Source organism: Corapipo altera, unplaced genomic scaffold (assembly GCF_003945725.1).
Source record: "Corapipo altera isolate COAL_440 unplaced genomic scaffold, ASM394572v1 2, whole genome shotgun sequence".
Lineage (NCBI taxonomy): Eukaryota > Metazoa > Chordata > Aves > Passeriformes > Pipridae > Corapipo > Corapipo altera.
The window spans coordinates 6,041,096-6,061,420 of NW_020884890.1; the positions used below are offsets into that span (position 1 = coordinate 6,041,096).

The 20,325-nt window shown below is 41.5% G+C and overlaps 1 protein-coding gene across 2 annotated transcripts in view; it reads left to right on the forward strand.

Moving 5' to 3' along the window:
* The first annotated feature begins 6,138 nt into the window (after positions 1-6,138).
* SMAP1 (small ArfGAP 1) overlaps positions 6,139-20,325 on the forward strand; it is an 89,595-nt gene continuing 75,408 nt past the window's right edge. For both annotated transcript variants that reach the window (XM_027644740.1, XM_027644741.1), the window contains exon 1: positions 6,139-6,342. In XM_027644740.1, the coding sequence (XP_027500541.1) occupies positions 6,225-6,342 (118 nt within the window). In that variant the 5' untranslated portion in view covers positions 6,139-6,224. The remainder of the gene's footprint in view (positions 6,343-20,325) is intronic.

Consider the following 20,325-nt stretch of genomic DNA (forward strand, 5'->3'; position numbering starts at 1 on the left):
CATTTCTTGAGTATCAAGTGGCTGAAGAAAAACATTTTCCTGCAGACATAAGCTCAGTTTGTGAGTGCTATGGACATTCTTTTCTTGATAAAAGACTCACTGCTCTCTAAAAATATCCAGCTTTTGAAGTAGAAATTATTATTCTTCAGCATCTCTGAACTTCAGAGACACTCAGAAGCTAGTATGATTTGCTATAACCCCACCCCCTCAGTCTTCCCCAGTATGAAATTATCTCAAAAGAGCAAAAGTAAAACAAAAATATTTAAAATGTTTGTCTTCAGTTTTTCCACTTCTCTGACAAAGATTCTACTAAGACAAAAATAGGTAGCATTGGCAGGACCACTGCAGACTTTCAAACAGGTAAGATATAGCACACAATTATTAATCACTCCTCATCATAAGGGATATTGAAAAGACATACACTGATTTATTTACACTAGTATTAAAAAAGTACTACAAAAAAGAGAAGGAAAAACGTAATGTTACAGATGAAAAACCATCTCAAAAGCTGTGTATATGTAGATTCTATTTTGTCTACAACAGTCTGAATGTTGCAATTCATCAGCTAGTCCTTAGCCCGTGCTCTCTGCAAGTTCATGACTCCATTGGAGGGAAAGAATGGGCTATATGAATCACAGTTCCTACTGTTGAAGAGCTAAAATTAAGATTTGTGAAGACCAAAAACTGTCCTAGCTTTAGTGTCTATCCTGTCATTTACCCATCAACAAAACATTTTTAAGCTTCAAAGACTCCCTTTTGCACAGTAGCACATGAAACAGTAATAACAATGGAGCTCAGCTCTCTCTCTTTGTATTTTCTTTTCATATTTTTCCTTGATATTTCAAATTTGTGATTTTGCAACTGATTTTACGTCTGATTATTGCTCTTCTTCTTGGCTAGATATCAAGGACTACTGATACCTAAGGGTGGTAGTCTAATCCTCAAACCCTGACTGAGCCAAATGTGTGACTCACAGAGTTCCATCTAACAGTCTCTCTGTTCAGAAAGCCTGATCTTAAAATGAGATGAATTGAAATGAGAAGACTCAGACTGAAACATACAAATAGCCTTAAATAGCTGAAAATACTCTGTGCATTTGGAAAGTGCAAAGCATTTAATTTGTAAGATCTCTTCCGTGCTTCCATCAGAACCATATGGAGATTTCACATCCTTATTTTCTACACCTACACTATCCTACACTATAATTCACACTAGAATATAGTGGCCAATTACATGCACTAGTTTAAAACATAATTGTATATATGCATATTAGCTCTACAGTATGGTATTTTTTTCCTGAGCTTACACAATTATGACTGAGAGCAAAGGTCATTTAAATGTATTTAGCCATCTGCACCCATCTATTTAATTTACAGTTTCCCCCCTCAGGTATTAATTTCTATTTACAATTAAAATGCAGATTGACTAATAACTCTCAAGAAAACAAGACTGTTGGTGAAGGATCATCATGTGCTAGGATGCTACTTTCATAAAAGATGGAGATCTCTTTCTAGTTTTAAGAATTTCTCTCTTAATTTTCAGAAGCTCAAATCACATAACAATCTTTCAGTGTGTTTCAAATGCTCAGCAGCCATAGAAATTAGACTGCCCTATCTGGGATGTCATAATGTCAATAACTGATCTAACACCAAGTGTTTGGTCTCTGCATAGAAGTAAAGGAAGAACCTAGAAACTGGAGGAAAAATTTGCTGTCTTTGATATCTCAAGTCTCCGATCAAGTTGCTGTAGAGAAACGAGCCTCACCTATAAATATTGGTGCTTCAATACTTTTTAACCATCTTAGGAGTGACACTATAGCTGTTTGCTTCATTGGCCAAGCAAAAAGTGCTCCAACTGTAAGAACACATGACTCATGCCACCCCTGGGGAACCCTGCAATGCTTATTGACCAGAATTCCAATTGCAGTGACACTACCAAGGCTGGCAAATGTGGAATACCCACTTTGGGGATGGTGAGACATAATCTTGTTTCTCCTGTGTATCCAGTATATTCAACCATAGTTTAGACAGTCTTGTCCCCAACAACTTTTGCATCACATAAAGATTCTTTTCATAGCATTAATACATTCTGTACAGTATAACTAAAGTTTTGTAAAGCATAAATTAATGTATTATGATCAAATATACATGTAGTTTGTATATTAACATTAAAAAGGTTTATCAAAATAGAATTAAAATTGAGCTTTGAAAACCAAACTTTCTGATTTTCAAAGGCTGTGGTTTGTTGTATTTTGGTTTTTTCTTTTGTTTTTGTTTGTTTGTGTTTGTTGTTTTGTTTTGACTTTTTTGGGTTTGGGCTTTTTTTGGGGGGGAGGGTTTGGTAGAAAATACTGCATTTTTAAACACTTTGTTGAATTTGGTTTTGGGGCTGTATTTTTCTTTTTAAGCAAATAAGAAGAATATGGGGAAACCCTTGGTATAATTGTAGACTCCCTGATAGAGGTGTAATTTCATGTAATGTGATGTTACTGTGACTTCCTCTCCTTTTTTTTTTTTTAATTAAAAATATCAGAACTAGAGCTGGGCAGGACTTTTTCTACACAAAGCACACTGCTGAAAACTTCTCATTAATTAAAAACAATGGTGAGAATCCATTACTTAAATGTCTATCTTTTGCCCACTCAGGTACAAGGTCACCCTCTCTACCCTTTATAGTCAACTAGGAGGCACAAATTATCAGAAAAGTCATTCACCTCCTTCTAACAGAGGCCCTTCCAGATGGTAATTGAGCTCACCCCAGTCAAACACCTCTCTGAGAGGGTGACAAACCACCTTCAGGAATGTCTCTTTCTCTCCACTGGCCATCAAGGGGAGACAGAGTGACTGGCTCATAGCTCAAGATTTTCTTAAGTCTGTGATAGAAATTGCATCTAAAATGTTTGCTAAAACACAGTGTCAACTTTTCAGGTTCTGCCATTGTCTGCCAGCCAAGGAACTCAGGTACCACCTTACCCCAGATTCCACAGCACGGAGAGCCAGCATGGAGGAGTTCATTCCCAGGAAGTTTGACATACATACATATATATATATATATCTTTTTACTTAAGATTATGAAAAGCACCAAGGTTTCTTATGAATCAGAAATTCTTGACTGAACAACTCTAACTGGAACCCTGTTTATTTCTGGACTTCGATATTTGAGGATGAGGCATTAGAAAAATGCAGCTATTTTGACACCTGGTTTCAATCCAGTTAATAACTTTGCACCTGATGTATTCTTCCCCATTAAGTCAAATTTATGCTAATACTGTCCTGATTAGCAAATACTATTTAAAGCTGTTTTATGGGATGATTCCTGAATAAGGTGGGTGTCTAGATTCAGTGAATTTCAGCTATGAGATTATAAAACAACATGAACTTCACAAGTTGTCCGTAGGTATCCCTGCAAAACAGTGAAATAGCCTACAGGATGACAAGTAGTGACAATTAGGGAGAGATCTTTCTCATGCTGGGCAAATCTTTGCTTTTACTGAATACAACACAATCTCTAGCACTGGAAACTGCAGAAGTCCAGTGTTTAAGTTACTTTCTGGAAAATTCAGTTAGCCACATGAAACTCACTCACTTCTGAACATACAGGTCTTGAAACACAGAGAATGTACTTAAATAATTCCACAACTGGATTGCATAGGTTGTGCTCTGCAGGGCTTAATGAAAGATGAAGCAAAGGGCACCGAGCTGACAGGCTCAGCGTGACAACTACGGATCTTCTTCTGAAGGAGCAACATCTCTGGCCTCTCTGCACTACATGTCACGGTATGGTGTGGGCAGACCTTAAGTCATTCTGCAAATCGTATTGTATCCCCAAAGACATCTTTTCTTCCTTTTTTTTAATCTCTGAAAAATGCTCCGGGCAGTAACTTCACATCTACAACACTTCTCTTTAGGATCTAGAAGAAGCAGCAAAGGCACAGAAGGGATACATTTTTGTCCTCCTTTGATTCATTTGAACTCCGAGGGAAACACCTAATAATGTATTTACATGCTGTTTTCAAAGTGCTATCTATTAAAATATTAATAACCTGTTCATCTCAGCCCCCTGGTGAAGCAGGTGATTTCGTGTTTCTACTGGAAGCAGAAGTATTTAAACCTGAACACAAAAAGCGCATCTTCATGTTTGACAGTTAGAAGAGGATATTCCATATAAATCAAGATATCTAGTTTTAAGGCACTAAGGGCAGAAGTGCACACCAAACAATACACTTAGTCTGCACTTGTGTAGGTTTTTTCTGGCAGTATGGAAGACAATTTCAGACTACATGTAAATTACAGGTCAAGTCTGTCATGTACAAAAGCAACTACTATTTTCTTGTAAAATGGCAGTGCTGCTGGTTACTTGGCATATGAGAGGCAAGTTAATCTCCTTTTCTCTCAGGCAATTCCTACCCACTTCTCTTGCTCTGAGTCCTGGAATAACAGCAAGGAGCAGAGGCTGCCCTTCTAGCTGAAACTGGTTTTCTCTACAAAAAAATTCCAATAATTAAAACCACTTTAGGCTAGGAAAAAGTTGTATGCTTGTAGGTAAATATTCGGCTAGAAGAAGTCAGTCCTGTTTAATGTCATGTTTAAGTGGCCAGGACTATTGCGCCCCAATAATCAAGTCTCTGGCAAGGGACTCATGGCGAATATCAGAATACACAATTTTTGTTGCACACCTTCTGGTGTAGCAAGTCTGGATTTAGACACTGCAGTAAGGCAGCTGGAGCTCAGCTATGTTGTGCCATTCTGTATTTCTGGTTTTAACCCTTAATGCCAAACAGGATGCTAAACCCTCTGCTAAAATTATGTATCTATACCACATACTCATTTTGCAGCCTCACACCCAGTAGGTCACTGGCCAGAACACTCTATGGGCAGATTTTAACTCTGTTTGAGGGAAATCTAACCACATTCTCCCATTTTGGGTGCTAGCTAGCTACTAATTAACTTGATGTGCATTATTCTCAGTCTTTTCTGTTGTAACTCTTCCAAACCTAGGGGAGTTGGAACTGAGAAAAAGAAAGATACGGAGAATGACTCAGTAATTTAATGGCTGAGAGAGAAAAGACCTGAAATTCCATCTGCCTCACTTAAGTATTTTATAGGCTATATATAGGCTTCAGCTCTTTCCAGAAGGGTTGGATTAGAGGCAAAAAACCACAACAAGCTAGAATTGATTTGATAAAAAAGGATGTTACTGGTGAACAGACTCAACAGAGTAGTCAAGAGAGGCGAAGGGACATGATACAAAATGGAGAAAGGGGGCGATATAGACATGGTACAAAGTGTAGAGGTCCAGCCTTGGTCCCAGAAAATCAGCTTGGGCTGTGCCTTCTGCAGGTACTTTGTGTCCAACCCACAGAGCAGCCTCAGGATCCAGCTCTGCCTTCCTCAGAACATCTCACCACCTCGGTGGGAGTGGAAGAGCCCTAGTCTCCTCACTGTATGGTCTCTGCTGCCTGTAATGCTTTATTTCAGACAGAAACACGTACTCTTGGAGAAAGCTCAGAGGGCAAGTTAAGGCTATGGCAGTATCTGTTCAGTCAAGAGGCTCTAAGAGCTTATTTTTATTCCCTCAGCACCGGCCCGAAGAAAGAGACACCTGCCTCAAAGACACAGGGGGTCCCAATCCCACGGACACTGGCAGATCCCTTGGCTGTGTGTTTCGAGGTGCTTCCCGCCTTGTTGCCACCTGGAGCAGCGCAGCCTCCAGGACACCCCAGGGACCCGTTCCCTCACGGCCGGGGGGAGGCGGCGCGCGCACAGGTGCGGCGGCTCGCGCCGGGCTCCGCCCCCCCCGAGCAGCACCTGGAGGGCGGGATCACCCTCCGGCGGATGGATATTTCACCTGCTGGCTCCAGGTGAACCCACCCGGCTGGACACCGCCCCTCCGTGCCCTTCCGAAGCCAGGGCGGGGGGTTCTCGCTCTTTGCGAAGATCTGCGAGGAAGGGGCGACATCCTAGCGCGGCATTTGAGACGCGGCGGACTATTTTTCGTCTCTCGCGGCATAGGGGGCTGCTTGGGAGGGGTCGTGTGTGCGCGCGCGCGCGCGCGCCGGGAGCAGCGGGGAGGGAGGGAGGGAGGGCGGGCGGGCGGCAGGCGGATGCGTCCGCGTCCGCAAGTAGTTCCGGTTGAGGAAGTCAGCGCTCGCGGCCGCCGGTTCCCGTGGCCGCGCCAGGGCAGGAGCGCTCCCGGCCCCGCTCCCGGCCCACTCGAGCCGCGCCATGGCCACCCGCTCCTGCCGGGAGAAGGCGCAGAAGCAGAACGAGCAGCACCAGGCCATCCTGGCCAAGCTGCTGCGGGAGGAGGACAACAAGTACTGCGCGGACTGCGAGGCCAAGGGTACGCGGGGCGGGGGACGAGGGGCCGCCCGGGCGCGGCGCTGCCCCCGCGGGTCCCGCTCGGGGCTGCGATGACCGGGAGGGGCCGCGCCACGTCCGCAGGGGCGGCCGGGGGCGGCGGGCGGCCCTTCCCGGCCCCTGGCCCGGGGGGCGGCAGCCGGGATCGGGACCGGGATGGGCGGGCCCGGGGCAGCGGCGGTGCGGGCGGGCAGACAGCCCGTCCTTTCGGTGCCGGCTGCCTCCCGCTCCTCCATGGGCTGGGCTGTAGCTGCCTTGTCCTCTAGCGAGGAACCCCCAGCTGGGGCTTTATGCAATAACTGGCCCAGCCCTTTCCTGAAGTTTCACGGCCGCGTCCGCTTCCTGCGCTGCCAGGTATCGATCGAGAGCGGGCTGTGGCCTTCGGGAAGGGGCTGGCCAGTGCCAGGGGTAGATGCCAGATGAGTTGAATGCCGACTGTCCAGAACAATATACCCTGCGATGCTGACTCAGTCAAAATGCCAGGCTTTGTGAATCTGGCTGTCTGTGTCTGATTAAATGTGTCACAGATGTAGCTTTGATGATGAATGAAATTTTAAAGATTATATCGCTGTCAAATCTTATATTGCTTTAGTCTAGTGGGTTTGCTTTCCTACACAAAAGTAGATACATATTTCTGTTTGTGTTTACTTTGGATTCTGTAGCTTTGAAATAGAAAAACGTAGCACATCCCTCTTTCATCTAGAGCCAATTAATTAAGATCTTACCCTAAATAAGGTGACTGCACTGTAAGTTATTAAGTGTAATGCTTCCTGAATAACGAGCAGGGGTTCACACTGTATGGTTAGTCAGAGCTGCCTTGTTCAGTCCTTCTCCATTCGAGTGGAGGTGAAGTGCAGTGAGCTTTGTTTGAGCAACCAGAAATGGCACTGGGTTTGTAAATTCTCTTTCCAATCTCCATATGCTAATTTTTTTTGCCACTGACATAAGACATGTAGTGCCTTGAACAATCAGAAACAGGACTGTATTTTCCTAAGATATAACCCTAAGAATTATATGATGTGAATTACACCAAAGGTAATAGATCTTTATATTTTGTAATTCTTCTTAAATATTTTCTAGTACAGTTCTTCTTGCCTCCTGGCTTTTGGTTACCATGTAAAAGACTCATTGTAACTGGTGGTTTTCTGGAAAAAAACATGTCTGTATGTTTTGTGTGTTATTGGCACTTCAGATTTCTGTGCTGAATGCTGCTCTGAGTTGCTTGCTTATGGAATTCCCTGTATATATTGTTCTATAGCATAGGCCTTAGAGCCTGTGTTGCTCAAGATCAGTCTGGAATTCTCCAGTTACTTTTTGTTCTACCTTCTGAGTTTCTTCTTTCTAACCATCACCTGGTCAAAGTATTGTTTGTAAATCTCCGTAGTCCTTGGTAACTTTTGCCCTTTCAGTTCAACAGTGCTGACACCTTCATCTTCCTCTTCCTTATATTTGTGTTAATTAATGTATAATAAAGTATTTTTATTCACTGTTCTTTTCTTTGGTGTTTTGTTTTGTAAGATCAAGCTTCAGTGTATCTTCAATTTGGTTCTTTTCTGTTCAGGTTCTGGAGGACCTACCAATCTTGACCTGGCTGCCTTCTGCTAGTATCTCTTAATTCAGTTTCCATCCTTCTAGTAAACTATTTTACTTACCTCAAATCTGATGGTGCTTCTGAAGGCTTCTTGCTTTTCCATTTTGCTCAACCCCGCTTCTCCTTTGCTGTCTGTCTGTGTGTCAGAGGCATGGCTTGCTTTTACCCTGTCCTCCAGGAAAGCTGGCCTGAAAATACTGGGTGATGCAATTTGAGGGAATTATGAGTTGTTTATTTATTCTCTTTCTCTCTTCAAGTTTAATTTTTACTTTCTTCATCCTGTTCTAGCAACTCTTCTTTTAAGTCTTTTATCATATTAGATTTATAGTGCTATCTGACTCTGCCTGTATTTAAGTGTATGTTTTTTTTACAGATGAAGAGGAGTGTGTGGAATGATAAAGATGCTTTAGTTGCAGCTGTTCTAGAGGTGCATGACTGAGAGATGGTCATATATGCTCAGTCTTTGTAGCTTTCTTTCCTTAAGTTAATGAAGCTTCTTTCCCGGAAGGAGAGTTGTGTGAACAAGTTGACATGTTTTCACTATGCCCTGAAGTCTGGATTTCTGTATACTTCCAGAAGACATAGCTCAGAAAAAAACCCAAGATCAATTGTTTAGTTGAAAATCAAACTTGACATGAGCCTGTAATGCCACTGTTGAGCTCTTCCTTGTTATATCAGTCTTTGTTAAAACTTCATGTTAACAAAATAAGTGAAAAATCTGCAACCAGCTAGCAGGTTTTTCCTAATATGTTACACGTTTAATCCATGGTGTTTGAGTGCTCATGACTTGCTGCCGTCTGGCAAAGCTGTAGTTTTGCTAGTCCTGGAATGCAGTGCTGTCTGAGGCAGTAGCTATTAACATGGCTCTGTTAAGCTAACCAGAGTCTGTCAGGTCTTTGTGTGACTTTCCGCAGACTGTGATAGTCCCCTTCACCTCTTGCAACACTAACAGCATCCCTTTCATCTCTGCTCATGTTTGTCATTAGTCTGGAGTTCCCTTTTGCCACTTCCAATGGGGAGCCTCTTCATCCTGGATTCTGCAGACATGGACATGAAAGCACTCATGACAAAATATTTAGGACTTCTGCCAGTCCTAGTTCATGTTTTGTAAAAAACATGTTTTTCCTTTTGTTAGTGTAATTTATTCTGTTTTCTTTGAAATGTTGTCTGCTTTAGTTTCTGTTACTTCCCTCTCTTGTGTGAACTTTGCTCCATTTTCTGTCATTCTCTTCTCTGTTGCTCAGTAGGATCCCCTGAGTTCTATTTTTTGTTTTTTTGTTTTTTTTTTTCCTGTTCACCTAATTGTGAGGCAACACCATCTTCGGGATTAACTCTGGTTGTGTTAACTGTGTTGCTTTTGCATCTCAGGTCTTATTCTGGCACTGTTTAAAAACATTGTTTTCAGTATGGTCTTTCAGATAGCTATCAGTTCAGCATGGGTTCTTAACCAAAGCTGTCATCCTTAATTCTTTTCTCTCACCCTAGGTGTTACAGTTTTTCTTAAACCTGAGGTATTATATTTACTCTAGGCATCTGTCCAGATAGTTACATCCAAGGATTGTGGAAATTTTGCAGATTATGCTTGTATATGTGTTTTAACTGCTATTCTTTAAGCCTTCGGGAATTTTCAAGTAGCTAGGTGTAATTTAAAATCTTATTAATATCTTCTTGACCCTTAAAAATTTAATCTGATCTTATTACCATATTTATCACTTCTTACTTTCATTGTATCTGCGGTAATGCCACTGTTGAACTCCTCCTTTGTATCATTAAGGCCTCTCCTCTGGCTTGTACTTCTTGCATCAAAAAGATGATCATCAAAACTTACTACCATCCTGTCACTCCTAAGTTACTGAGTTAGCTCTCCTTGCTCTCAGATATAGGACCACCATCTGTATTTCCTGTGAGGAGATTTGAAGCATGCACCTTTCCTGTATTATCACATGCTTGCTCTGTGTAAGAATTCAAAAAAGGTTACTTCTTGGTCTTCCTCAAAATAATCTTCCTGTCATTAATAGTGGTCTTGTATCAAGAACAAACCAACCCTTTGGTTTCTGATCTGCTTTTTCAAGTATGGTATGCAGACATGTTAGCTTTGGAAGGTGTAGAATGCAGCTGAGGACACATCTGCCAGAGTAGCATTAAGTAATAATTAGGATTGCTGACTCTGGCAACAATTTTTGGAAGTGGGTTTTATTCTGTATTTGCCTTTGGCCTGTTAAAATAGTTGCTGTGAATCTGATTGTCACTGCTAAAACGTGTTGGAAACTACCTGTCGTAGGGCCATACGGTAGTTGCCATATGTCACCTTCAAACTGTAAATCTTACAGCTGTCAGAAAGAGCAGATGACACTCTGTGGGGAAGAAACCTAAAAATCAAAGGTTCTGGAACTGTTTTTTCAATCACTGAGACTTTTGGAAGAGTGGGGAGGTTCTGATGACATTTGACAAGGCAGTGCTTGTCTGTGTACTGCCTGTTCTTTCCATCCCTGCCTGAACAGCAGTTGCAGTTACTTACATAAGGCAGTAAATGTCTTCCCAGTGTTATGCTACTGGAAAGTAGTTACACTTCTGGTTTTGATATTTGTGGGAAATAATAGGATATGTTGGCAGTAGCTTAAGTCACCCTGAAGTTTTCAAAGAGGGGCAGCTGAAATTCCTTTGTGATCCTTTTCTTTGTATAACTAAGTAAAGCTGGTAGGAACTGGAAGGATCTAGGAGAGGGAAATAGATGGACAAATCTGTAGCTATATCAGGTGTGTAGACTATGCTGAAAGCTGTTGTAAAGCATGTGAATTTTTCTTCTCTTTCACTGTAGAGGGAAGGTAATGCATTTTTTTTATTGTTGTTTCAATGCTGGTATTTGAGTCCCTTAAGCAATAATACCTCTTAGAGATCTGTCAGATGGAGCCAAAATAAAAAAACCTGTTAATATCAGTCAGGGACCCTTTGACTATAGGGGATATAATTTGCTATTTCTGTGTAGTTAATACCTACTTATAACATGCCAGAAGTCTCCTGTGTTGTTATTGCTGGGCAGCAAGGCTGGTGTTAATTGGATGCTGATATTAAACAGTACTGAATCAAGTACTTAGAAATTAAAGTGTGTGATGAAGCACAAAAGGAGATGCTTTTTTTCTTAGAAGGTGACAAGATATTCACCAGAATCAAAGGTCTGTGCACCTGAGCAAGCAGGCCTGTAAATTGAAGACAATCGGTCTTGGTCAAGTGTTCTTGATTGTCTCTGCAAATGTGGAACATAAGACTGATTACTGTCCCTAACAATGTTTGAAACCAGTGTGAATGTTCTCTGACATACCTTTGCTGTTTGCTATGATTGTATTTGGATGCATTTGTCTTTAGTACAAATAGATTGACTACTGAAGACTGCTTGTAAATTCATCTCTCTGTCAAGGAGGCAATTATGTGAGTTGTCAGCTGCTTTCCAGTCTTTTTAAACTGTAACCAGTTGTAATTGGAAGCTTGCAGACCTTAGTATAAACAATTGTAGATGTTTCGGGCCTTCAGAAAAAGTGAATAAATTTCTGTATTGGAGGAAGTGGTCTGGATTTTTGTTTGTTTGTTGTTGTTTTTTTTTTTAATATTTACTTACTTCATGCCTGGTAGTGCTTGAAACATGTTTAAATGATCTGGTACCACAGTCCTAGCACGAAGAGGCACATGGATGCTGTTGCTTGTTCAATGAGATTAAAATTAGTTTATTTTGGTTATAATAGTAGTGAAAATACTTTTCAGTACTTAGAGTTGTACTGTACAGTCATTGAATATCTATATGTAACTGAAGACTTGGTCTTTTCTGTCTGAAAAGTGAAAGGTACAGGCTCATAGGAGTGTGGGGAGAGACTGGACAGGAAAGACTGCAGTACTGAAATTTGTTTAGCTAGAACCAATTGTTACAGTTTTGGCTTTAAGTAAACCTAATTTTAACTTCCCTAACAATTGGCCAATCCCAAACAGAAAGTCTCTCAGCAGTAGGGGAGCCAAAAATCTAGTTAAAATAAGTGGGTAAACTAGCTATCAGTAGAAATCTGGAATATTCCAGGTGTGTTTAAAGATGCTATGATTATTTTTTTTTTTTTTTTTTTTTACAATTTAAATCTTGTACAGAATCTCTTCTGTGTCTGGGAGATCAACTCAAATGTTTGTGTGTGATCACAGCTTTTTGTGAAGCTTCTTTTGTTCTTTAATTGTTTGATGTGTGGTCTTTCCACAGTGTTAATCTTGACTGTATACTTTAACAGTGTACTTCTTCCTAAAGATTTAACCTAAAACAGGTGGATAGCTTATAACCCACTGACCCCAGCTCATGCAAGGCTTCAGGTTTTGCTTCTTACAGTGTAAGAAAGCTTTGGGACAGCTCAGCAACAGAGCTCACACTGGGACAAAGCCTGGCTGCTGTAGCTCCTCAGGTGAAGTTCTTCCCTGTCTTCCTCCTAAGGTGGAGGAACTCTATGGTGTGGCACTATGGGCATTGGAAGACAGTTGGATTATGTTGGAGGTCAGTTCCACACATCTCCAGTGTAACTTCTAGCCCTGTATTGAAGTTCAAACACAAAGTAATAACTGACCAGTAGATTTAGTGCTCTGTGGATATTCTGTGCCAGTGACCATAGCTGCAAATATCAGGTGTTACTGCAGGTCACTTGGATCAAGAAATTGGTGGTACTTCTCTGTGTGTTTCTGTTGCAAGGTTGGTATTGCTGCTGGGAGATCAAATTGTAAAGATTGTGTGAGCATAACAGACCGGAGTATGAATTGACAGATGCAACAATTGGAAGCCTCTAACTGTCCAGTGAGGGTTTGCAGTATCCTTCCTTAAGGAATAATGAAGGCAAACCATTTTGATTCAGGGTGAGTCTTACTTAAACTTTGCAACTGGAATGACCTATGTTGAACTACAGAATTTCTAGTGATACAGTTCCTTACTATAATTAGTGATTATTTGGTACTTACACTCTTGTTTTTCTGGCCTCTTTGTGAAAATAGTGCCTTCAAAGACCTTAAGGGACCAGAGACTCCCTTCAGTCTGTCTTTATACTGTATAACCAGATAGGGTTTTTTTCCTGATTCCCTGCTACTAAATAAAACTACCTCAATGTTCTGTTTTTGTTCTATATGCTCTTACCTGTTGCTGACACTGGTTGGATGAGACTGGAACTTAGGAATCAGGAATTAGTTGCTGTTGCAGCCCTGAAAGTGGTAATTGTCTTCCCCAAACAGAGAGTCTCACTTGCTGGGAGAATAGTGTGGCAGTTTTAGCTTAGAACTTAGAACCACTCTGAGTGGGTTGGGTACTGCAGTGTTGGGTGACTCTAGTGGTGCCTGTAAGGAAGGGATTTGTTTCCATCTCTTGACTCTTACAGATCAGAAAAATACTCTCAAAAAGTCACAGAAATCTGCTTAGCTTGTAATAGAACAGAGTTGTTTGCAAAGTCTGAAGGCTTTTTACCCAAGTCCTTAAAATGGTATTTGTGTGTGCAATCTCCATTCTTCAGGACTTAACTGAACTTGATTGGATGAGACCCAAAGTGGCATGATGTAGCTTTGAACTTAGCATTGCTTTGACATAAGGCTGGACTGGGTGATCTCTGGAGGTCCCTTTCAACCTAATTATTTCTGCAACTACTAATAAAAATATTTGTGGGATTTGGTTCTTTATTATGCTGCAAATTTTAGATTCTCTGAGGTGTATTATACAGATGCAGAATTCCTTACATGCTTAGTTTGCTGCCCTACATTGAGAAGTCATTGACAGTCTAAGCTGTTTCCATTGTGTGAACCATAAAGATGGGACAGTTCCTGAAAAGCGATCGTTAGTATTGATAAGACCACGTTCTTGCCTTTTGGAGTGCAAAATACCTCGGTCCTCTTGGTCAGGGTGTGCAAAACACCTCGGTCCTCTTGGTCAGGGTGTGTCTCCGAATGGTACCTAAGTTGTGGTTCTGCCACTCTCTGGTGACATGAAAAAGCTGCCACTGCAGGATGCTGTTTGCACCAACTGGTCTTTCCTTTGTTCCTGAATTTCCTTTTGTGTAGTGGAATGATGCTGTCTTGTGAATCTGCCCTCTTTGATCTGAATGCTGTAAAGAAAGAGCAACTGTGCTGCAGCTTTAAGAGGTCTTTGTACACGATACAGAGGAAGCAAATAGATATATCTAGATGATATCCAGACTTTTAGGGAGGTACCTTTTCCTGGAGAGGTGACTCCCTCTTTAATGCATGTGCCCTGTAGGACTTAGGAGTCAATTATCAGACATTACTCAGGGAGTAGTCAGCAGTTGATTCAGCTCAGGTGTCACATTGTCCTAGACTAACTCGGTAAGGTTCATTTGGGTATGATTCAGCTTTACATTAGGAACTTAGATGCTTCATTTTGTTCTCTTGTGGCCACAACTAAATTCTCAAAGGCGTAATGACTTCGCCTTGTGAACAGATAAAAGTTTTTTGTTGATATCTTATTCTCATGTTGAGGTTCTTAAAGAATTATCCTATGAAACCCATGACTAGTTGAATCTACTTTCACTGTCCTGTCAATAAGTTGTTTTTAGATATTATGGAAAAGTAAAAATTATTTAAGACTGAGCCATGTTTCTTATTGGCATTGCAGAGCGGGATAGCTCGTGCAGCTGGAGGACTGCAGTGGATAAGTGCAGGTCCTTAGGAAGGGCAGGCTGGGATGGTGATAAAGGGAAATTGCCATTTGCTGTGAGAGTGGTGGGGCTGCCTGTAGCTTTGCCCAGAGATGGTTAATGAGCCAGTTGAGAGCTTATGGGTCAGGATTAGAGGGCAGACCGTCATGGGTGGTGGTGTGTGTATCTGCTTCACACTGGATCAGGAAAGAAGTAGTAACAAGGATTTTGTTGAATAACTCAAGTAACCTTCACAGGCCTTGATGCTCGTGGGAGTCTTGAACCACCCTGGTTATATTCTGGAGTAACAGCATAGCATGGAATAAGTAATCAAGGAGACTTTTGGAATGCATTGATGACCACATCTTAATACAAGTGGTTGAGGACCTGTTACAAACAGGTTGAGGATGTAAAGGTTGGAAATAGTCTTGGCTGCAGTGGTTGTGAAATGGAAGAGTTCAGGATCTGAAGAGGAAACAACAAAGCAAAGAGTAGGATTGCAACTGTGATCTTCAGGAAGGAAGATTGTGTTCTGTTCAGGGATCTTCTTGGAAGAATCATTTGGAAGATGGTTCTGAATAGAGAGATCCAGGAGAGCTGGTTAACTTCGTTAAGCTCTAGTGTGGTATATCCAAGTACGAGGACTCCCTGAAACAACATCTCAGCCTTGGCCATATTGATCAACATCACTGGTCTACTCTGACCTCCAGTCGGGAGGTCTGGAGACACACCATCTATAACACTGTTGATGCCTTTGAGAACACACGCAGGATCACTCTCGAGGAGAAAAGGCAACGCAGAAAGAATCGTGTCTTGCAGAATATACCACCTAAGGAGTCTTTCTGTTGTGCTTTTTGCAATTGGATATGTCTGTCATGTATTGGCCTCATAAGCCACCAGTGTGCCTGTAACAAATGTGGATAGAGCTTTCCCAAATCTTCATTCGCGAAGTCCAGCCATGATGATGGTATATCCAAGTGAACAGAAAATTTTGCGAAGGCAGCACAAGGTCCTGCTTAAATGAACAAGCAGCTTCTGAGAAAGCTCAGGCATAAGAAGGAAGCATATAAGAGGTGGAAGCAGAGACAGGTGGCCCAGGGGGATGCACGGCTCATCATCATGGCTGGGCTTCACGAACAAAGATTTGGGAAAGGCTCTATCCACATTTGTTACAAGCACGCTGGTGGCTAATAAGGCCAATACGAGACAGACATATCCGGTTGCAAAAGGCACAGCAGAAAGACTCCTTAGGTGGTATATTCAGCAAGACACGATTCTTTCTGTGTTGTCTTTTCTCCTCAAGTGATCCTGCGTGTGTTCTCAAAGGCATCCGCAGCGTTATAGATGGTGTGTCTCCAGGCCTCCTGATTTGAGGCCAGAGTAGACCAGTTATGTTGATCAATATGGCCAAGGCTGAGATGTTGTTTCAGGGAGTCCTTGTATCTTTTCTTCGGGGCTCCTCTCTTGTGGCAACCGGTGGCAAGTTCACCATAAAGCAAGATCTTAGGGAGGCGGTGCACGGCTACTCAGAGCAGAAAAGTAAACAAGTGGAAGAAATGGGCCAATGGGAACCTTATGAGGTTCAACAAAGAGAAATGCAAAGCCCTGCCCCTCGAGAAGAGGGTGCTAGGGGTGCAGAGGAGATGCTGTTGGTCAAAAATTGGTCATGAGCCAGCAACGCACTCTTGCCAGAAAGAAGGCAAACAACATTGGATTGTATTTCAGGAAGGGTGTGTTCACAGTGTCTGGAGGGAGGCAATCCTTTTTCCTCAGCACTGGTGAGACTGCGTATGTAGTGCTGTGTCCATTTCTGGGCTCCACAGTACAAAGACAGGGACAGACTGCAGGAAGTCCAGCAAAAGGGCACGAAGGTGAAGAGACTGTGTGCCTAACAATCAAGGGGAGGCTGAGAGAGCTGGGATTGGTTAGCCTGGAGGAGAGAAGGCTGCTGGGGAGATCTTGTCAAGGTGTATAAATACTGGTAATAGAGTAAAGGTGATGGAGGCAGACTTATCTGTGATATCTGGTGATAGGACCAAAAGGCAATGAACACAAATGGAAACACAGGAAATTGCACTGAAACATAGGAATAAACTTTATTCTGAGAGATGTTGAATACTGGAGCAGTTTACCTGGAGAGGCTGTGGAGTATCCATTCCTGGAGATACTGAAAATCCAATTTGGAACAGCCCGAAGCAACCTGCTGTATTTTCTGTGCTCTGAGCACGGGGGCTTGGACTAGCTGAACTCCTGGGGTCCCTTCTAGTCTCTGCTACTTCAGATCCAGTTCAGTTGTTGCATCACGTGCAAGGTGGTATGGAGTCCCACTGCAGATACCATGTAAATTTTTTTCTTTTTTTCTCCCTAGTGCAAGTATCAGCCTATGTAGATTTAAAAGAAAGTTCTTTTGTTTAAAGTCGAAGTCTCTTATAAGAAAGAAAGGTGATTAAACAGCAGTAAATACAGGCTGTAGTAGAGCCTTAACTCTTCAGGAAGTATAGGAATCTCGCTGCGATTTGTGCATCCAGAGATAAAAAGGACCAAATCTAGCTGTTTGAAGCAAGTGGGAATTGAGACACAATGGTAGAAGGGTTACCGATGTCTTATTTCACTGAAATTCTGTTCAAATCCAGCTGGAAGAATACTTTCACTACTTAAACTGCCTCATAGAGCTGGTAGAAAATTGTTTAGAGCTTGTGTCCCTTGTGCCAGAAATTTCTCTGGATCTTAAAACTGCTGTTTTTAACTCCATATTATGTCTAAAAATTATGTCCCCTGGAAGACTGGGGCAAAAGAGAAACTACTACAGATTCCTGTTTTTCTTCCATTCTGACCTCTTATCTGATTAATGTTTGAGAGCTTGAGCAATATTATTCTTAACATTTTTCTCTTGAATGGCTTCACAAAAAGCCATTCAAACAAAACTGCTTTATTTTCTTTGTAATAACTTGGCATATTTAAGATTTGAATGGATACCTGTTTGTATTTATCTTTGTTTACAGTAGACTGATTATATGATATAATGCTAACTCCTGCTTTTCTTCCACTGTCTTGTCTGGATCACTTGTTATTTTCCCTTAGGTGCTAAACTTGTATGTCTGAGTATGTACTCTCAAGGAGCTTCTGCTTGGTGCTATGAAGCAACCCAACTGAGAGAACCTTGAGTTCCTGCTTTGTTTCCTGCTTGTCCAAAATACTGATGAGTAGATTTGGGTTCCTCTGAACAGAGAAGCCAGATGTTTTTCTGTTCTGAGGTAAAGATTGGAAGGGGAGGAAGAACTTAGAGTTTCAGAGAACATCCTCATGCTGCAAGTCTGTGGCAGATGTGGATATAGAGAGCACTGATTCTGGAGCTGATGGAGGTGGTGACAAGTTTTATGGGGGAAGTGAGAACTGCACAGGTCAGCGTTCTGCCTATCTCAGGAACCCTAAACTGTCAATTGCCCTTTCCCTTTCTTGGGAAGAGGTGTTTGCATCCCATAGACAATGGAGAAAAAAGAGGTAGAAGTTGTAGCTCAGTTCCTGTCAGAGTGGAGCTGTGGACAGCCGTGCATGATACTTAGAGGCAGTGTTGCCAGGCAACTAACTTTGCAGTTGTGGTTTGGTAAAAGAGCAGCTCTGTTTCTGAAAGCTGTACTTGGCTACGATTTTGTGTTAAAATATATTGATTAAGAATGGGGACCTGTCTCTGTTGCATGGATGAGAAAAGGAATGTGATATTCCACATTTGGCTATCGATTGCTATACTCTTATGTTCCTTCCTCCTTTTTAACAAGAAGAGAACAAGAGTCTAATGCATTTTTACTGAAATGTTTGAAGGAAAATGAATGAAGCTTCATAGAACAGGCCTTCACTGGCAGTAGTAGTCCTGTAGGAATTTCTGCAAAAGAAGATGGAAGTGGTTCATTGTGTAGCCTGGTATTCCTGAATGCAGCTGAACTTGCAGGGGATTCAAAACATGGCAGTGAGTAGCAACTGGGACTGAGTGATCATTTTAAATAAGCTCCTTGTAATGTGTGCTCAAGTCATTTGGATTTAAATTTGTGATTCACAACAATTTATAGAAACAATCAAGTAATGATGCTTTTATAATATATAGGGACTAATTTTCCCACTGAAGTATGTTCCTATGGCATACTTGCCTGTTAACTGTAGAATAACAAAAATATCCCTTTAAACTCGGCAAGTGCCACACTTAATGTTCACCCTTTACATGTTCAGCAGAAGTATGCTTGTGCATTTGAGCTCCCCTCCTAAACGAAAGAGAGATGCCAATAAGACACCGGGTGTAGGCTTTTTGGTCTTTGTTCTCACTGCCAAGTGATAGGTGAGTTATTCTCAACTTTAAATATTAAACTGCTGTATTGGGTTTGCCTGGGTGGAGTTAACTTTCCGTGTAGCCGCCCTCATGGTGCTGTGCTTTGCAGCTGCTGCCAGGGTGTTGATAACACTGGTGTTTCACCTGTTGCTGAGCAGTGCAAGTACAGCATCAAGGCTGTCTCTACAGCCTCACCCAAAGGCCACTAGACTGGAGGTGGGCAAGAGTTTGGGAGGGGATGTAGCCAGGACAGCTGACCCAAACCAACCACAAAGGGATGGGCTATGAAAAGTGATGCAATAAAAGCTAAAAGAAAGTAGGGCATGGGGAGCATTTGTTCTTAAGGTGTTTGTCTTCTAGAGCAACCACTGTGTACTGAGGCCTTGCTTCCCAGGAAGTGGATATCACTTGCTGATGGGTGAATAAATATTTTTCTTCTTTCTTCTGCACATTGGCCTTTGCTTTTCTGTATTAAACTACCTTTATCTGGACTCATGAAGTTTTTTTCATCTTATTTTCTCCTCCTTGGTTGGTGTGTGATGGCCAGCCAAGGTTAACTGCTGAGAGTTTCTTCTGTGTTCTGAGTAGAAGGTAACTACTGTTTCCATTAATAAAGACTAAGAAGCTTTGGTTCACTTTTCTGGATGTTCTGTAGCATGTAGAAAGCAGCCTTTGAAAGAAGGCCCTTCACACTTGCCTTGTTCACTGCAATTTCCATGGAGTTTGGGTATTCATGGAATCTTTTCTTAAAAAAAGGTTACTCCAAAAATATATTTATGAAGCAAAAATATTCTGTCAAGTGGTTGGTCTTAAAAAAAAAACAAAACAAAACAAAAAAAACAAAACCCAAACCCAACAAGATCACATGCTTGAGATTACTGCAAAGCTTTGAGAGTAAATTTTGAGAATTGATACTTCTCAAGCACCCTTAATCCTACTTTGAACCCATACTCTCAATTCTGTATTCTAGACTAAATGCAGTGGACTACTTTGGTAGTAGTCTTTTGACAGCTGAAGAAAATGGTTTTTTGAGGAAAAATATTTTACAGCAACAACTTATTTTCTACAGAAACTACAGAGAAACTTTGGAAAAAAAACTTAAACAATAAAGCCATGAACTTGCTCTCCATTTTTTTGAAACACAAATCTAGTTAAAATAGCTGTGAAGAACACTATTTAAAAATAAATTTGTTTTTTCCTTTCCCAGTCACATGTAGCTGATATAATGATGTCTGAGTGTTGATTATTGTCTGTCGTGCTGGAATGTTAGTTTGAATTATATTTAATTTAATATCATCTTGTAGGAGACTGCCATAGTTTTAGGAAGAAAGGACGTGCCTTTAGCAAGATGCAAAACGTGTTTAAGCCTCAAATGTGTGGCATGATTCATTTGGATTTGATATAAAT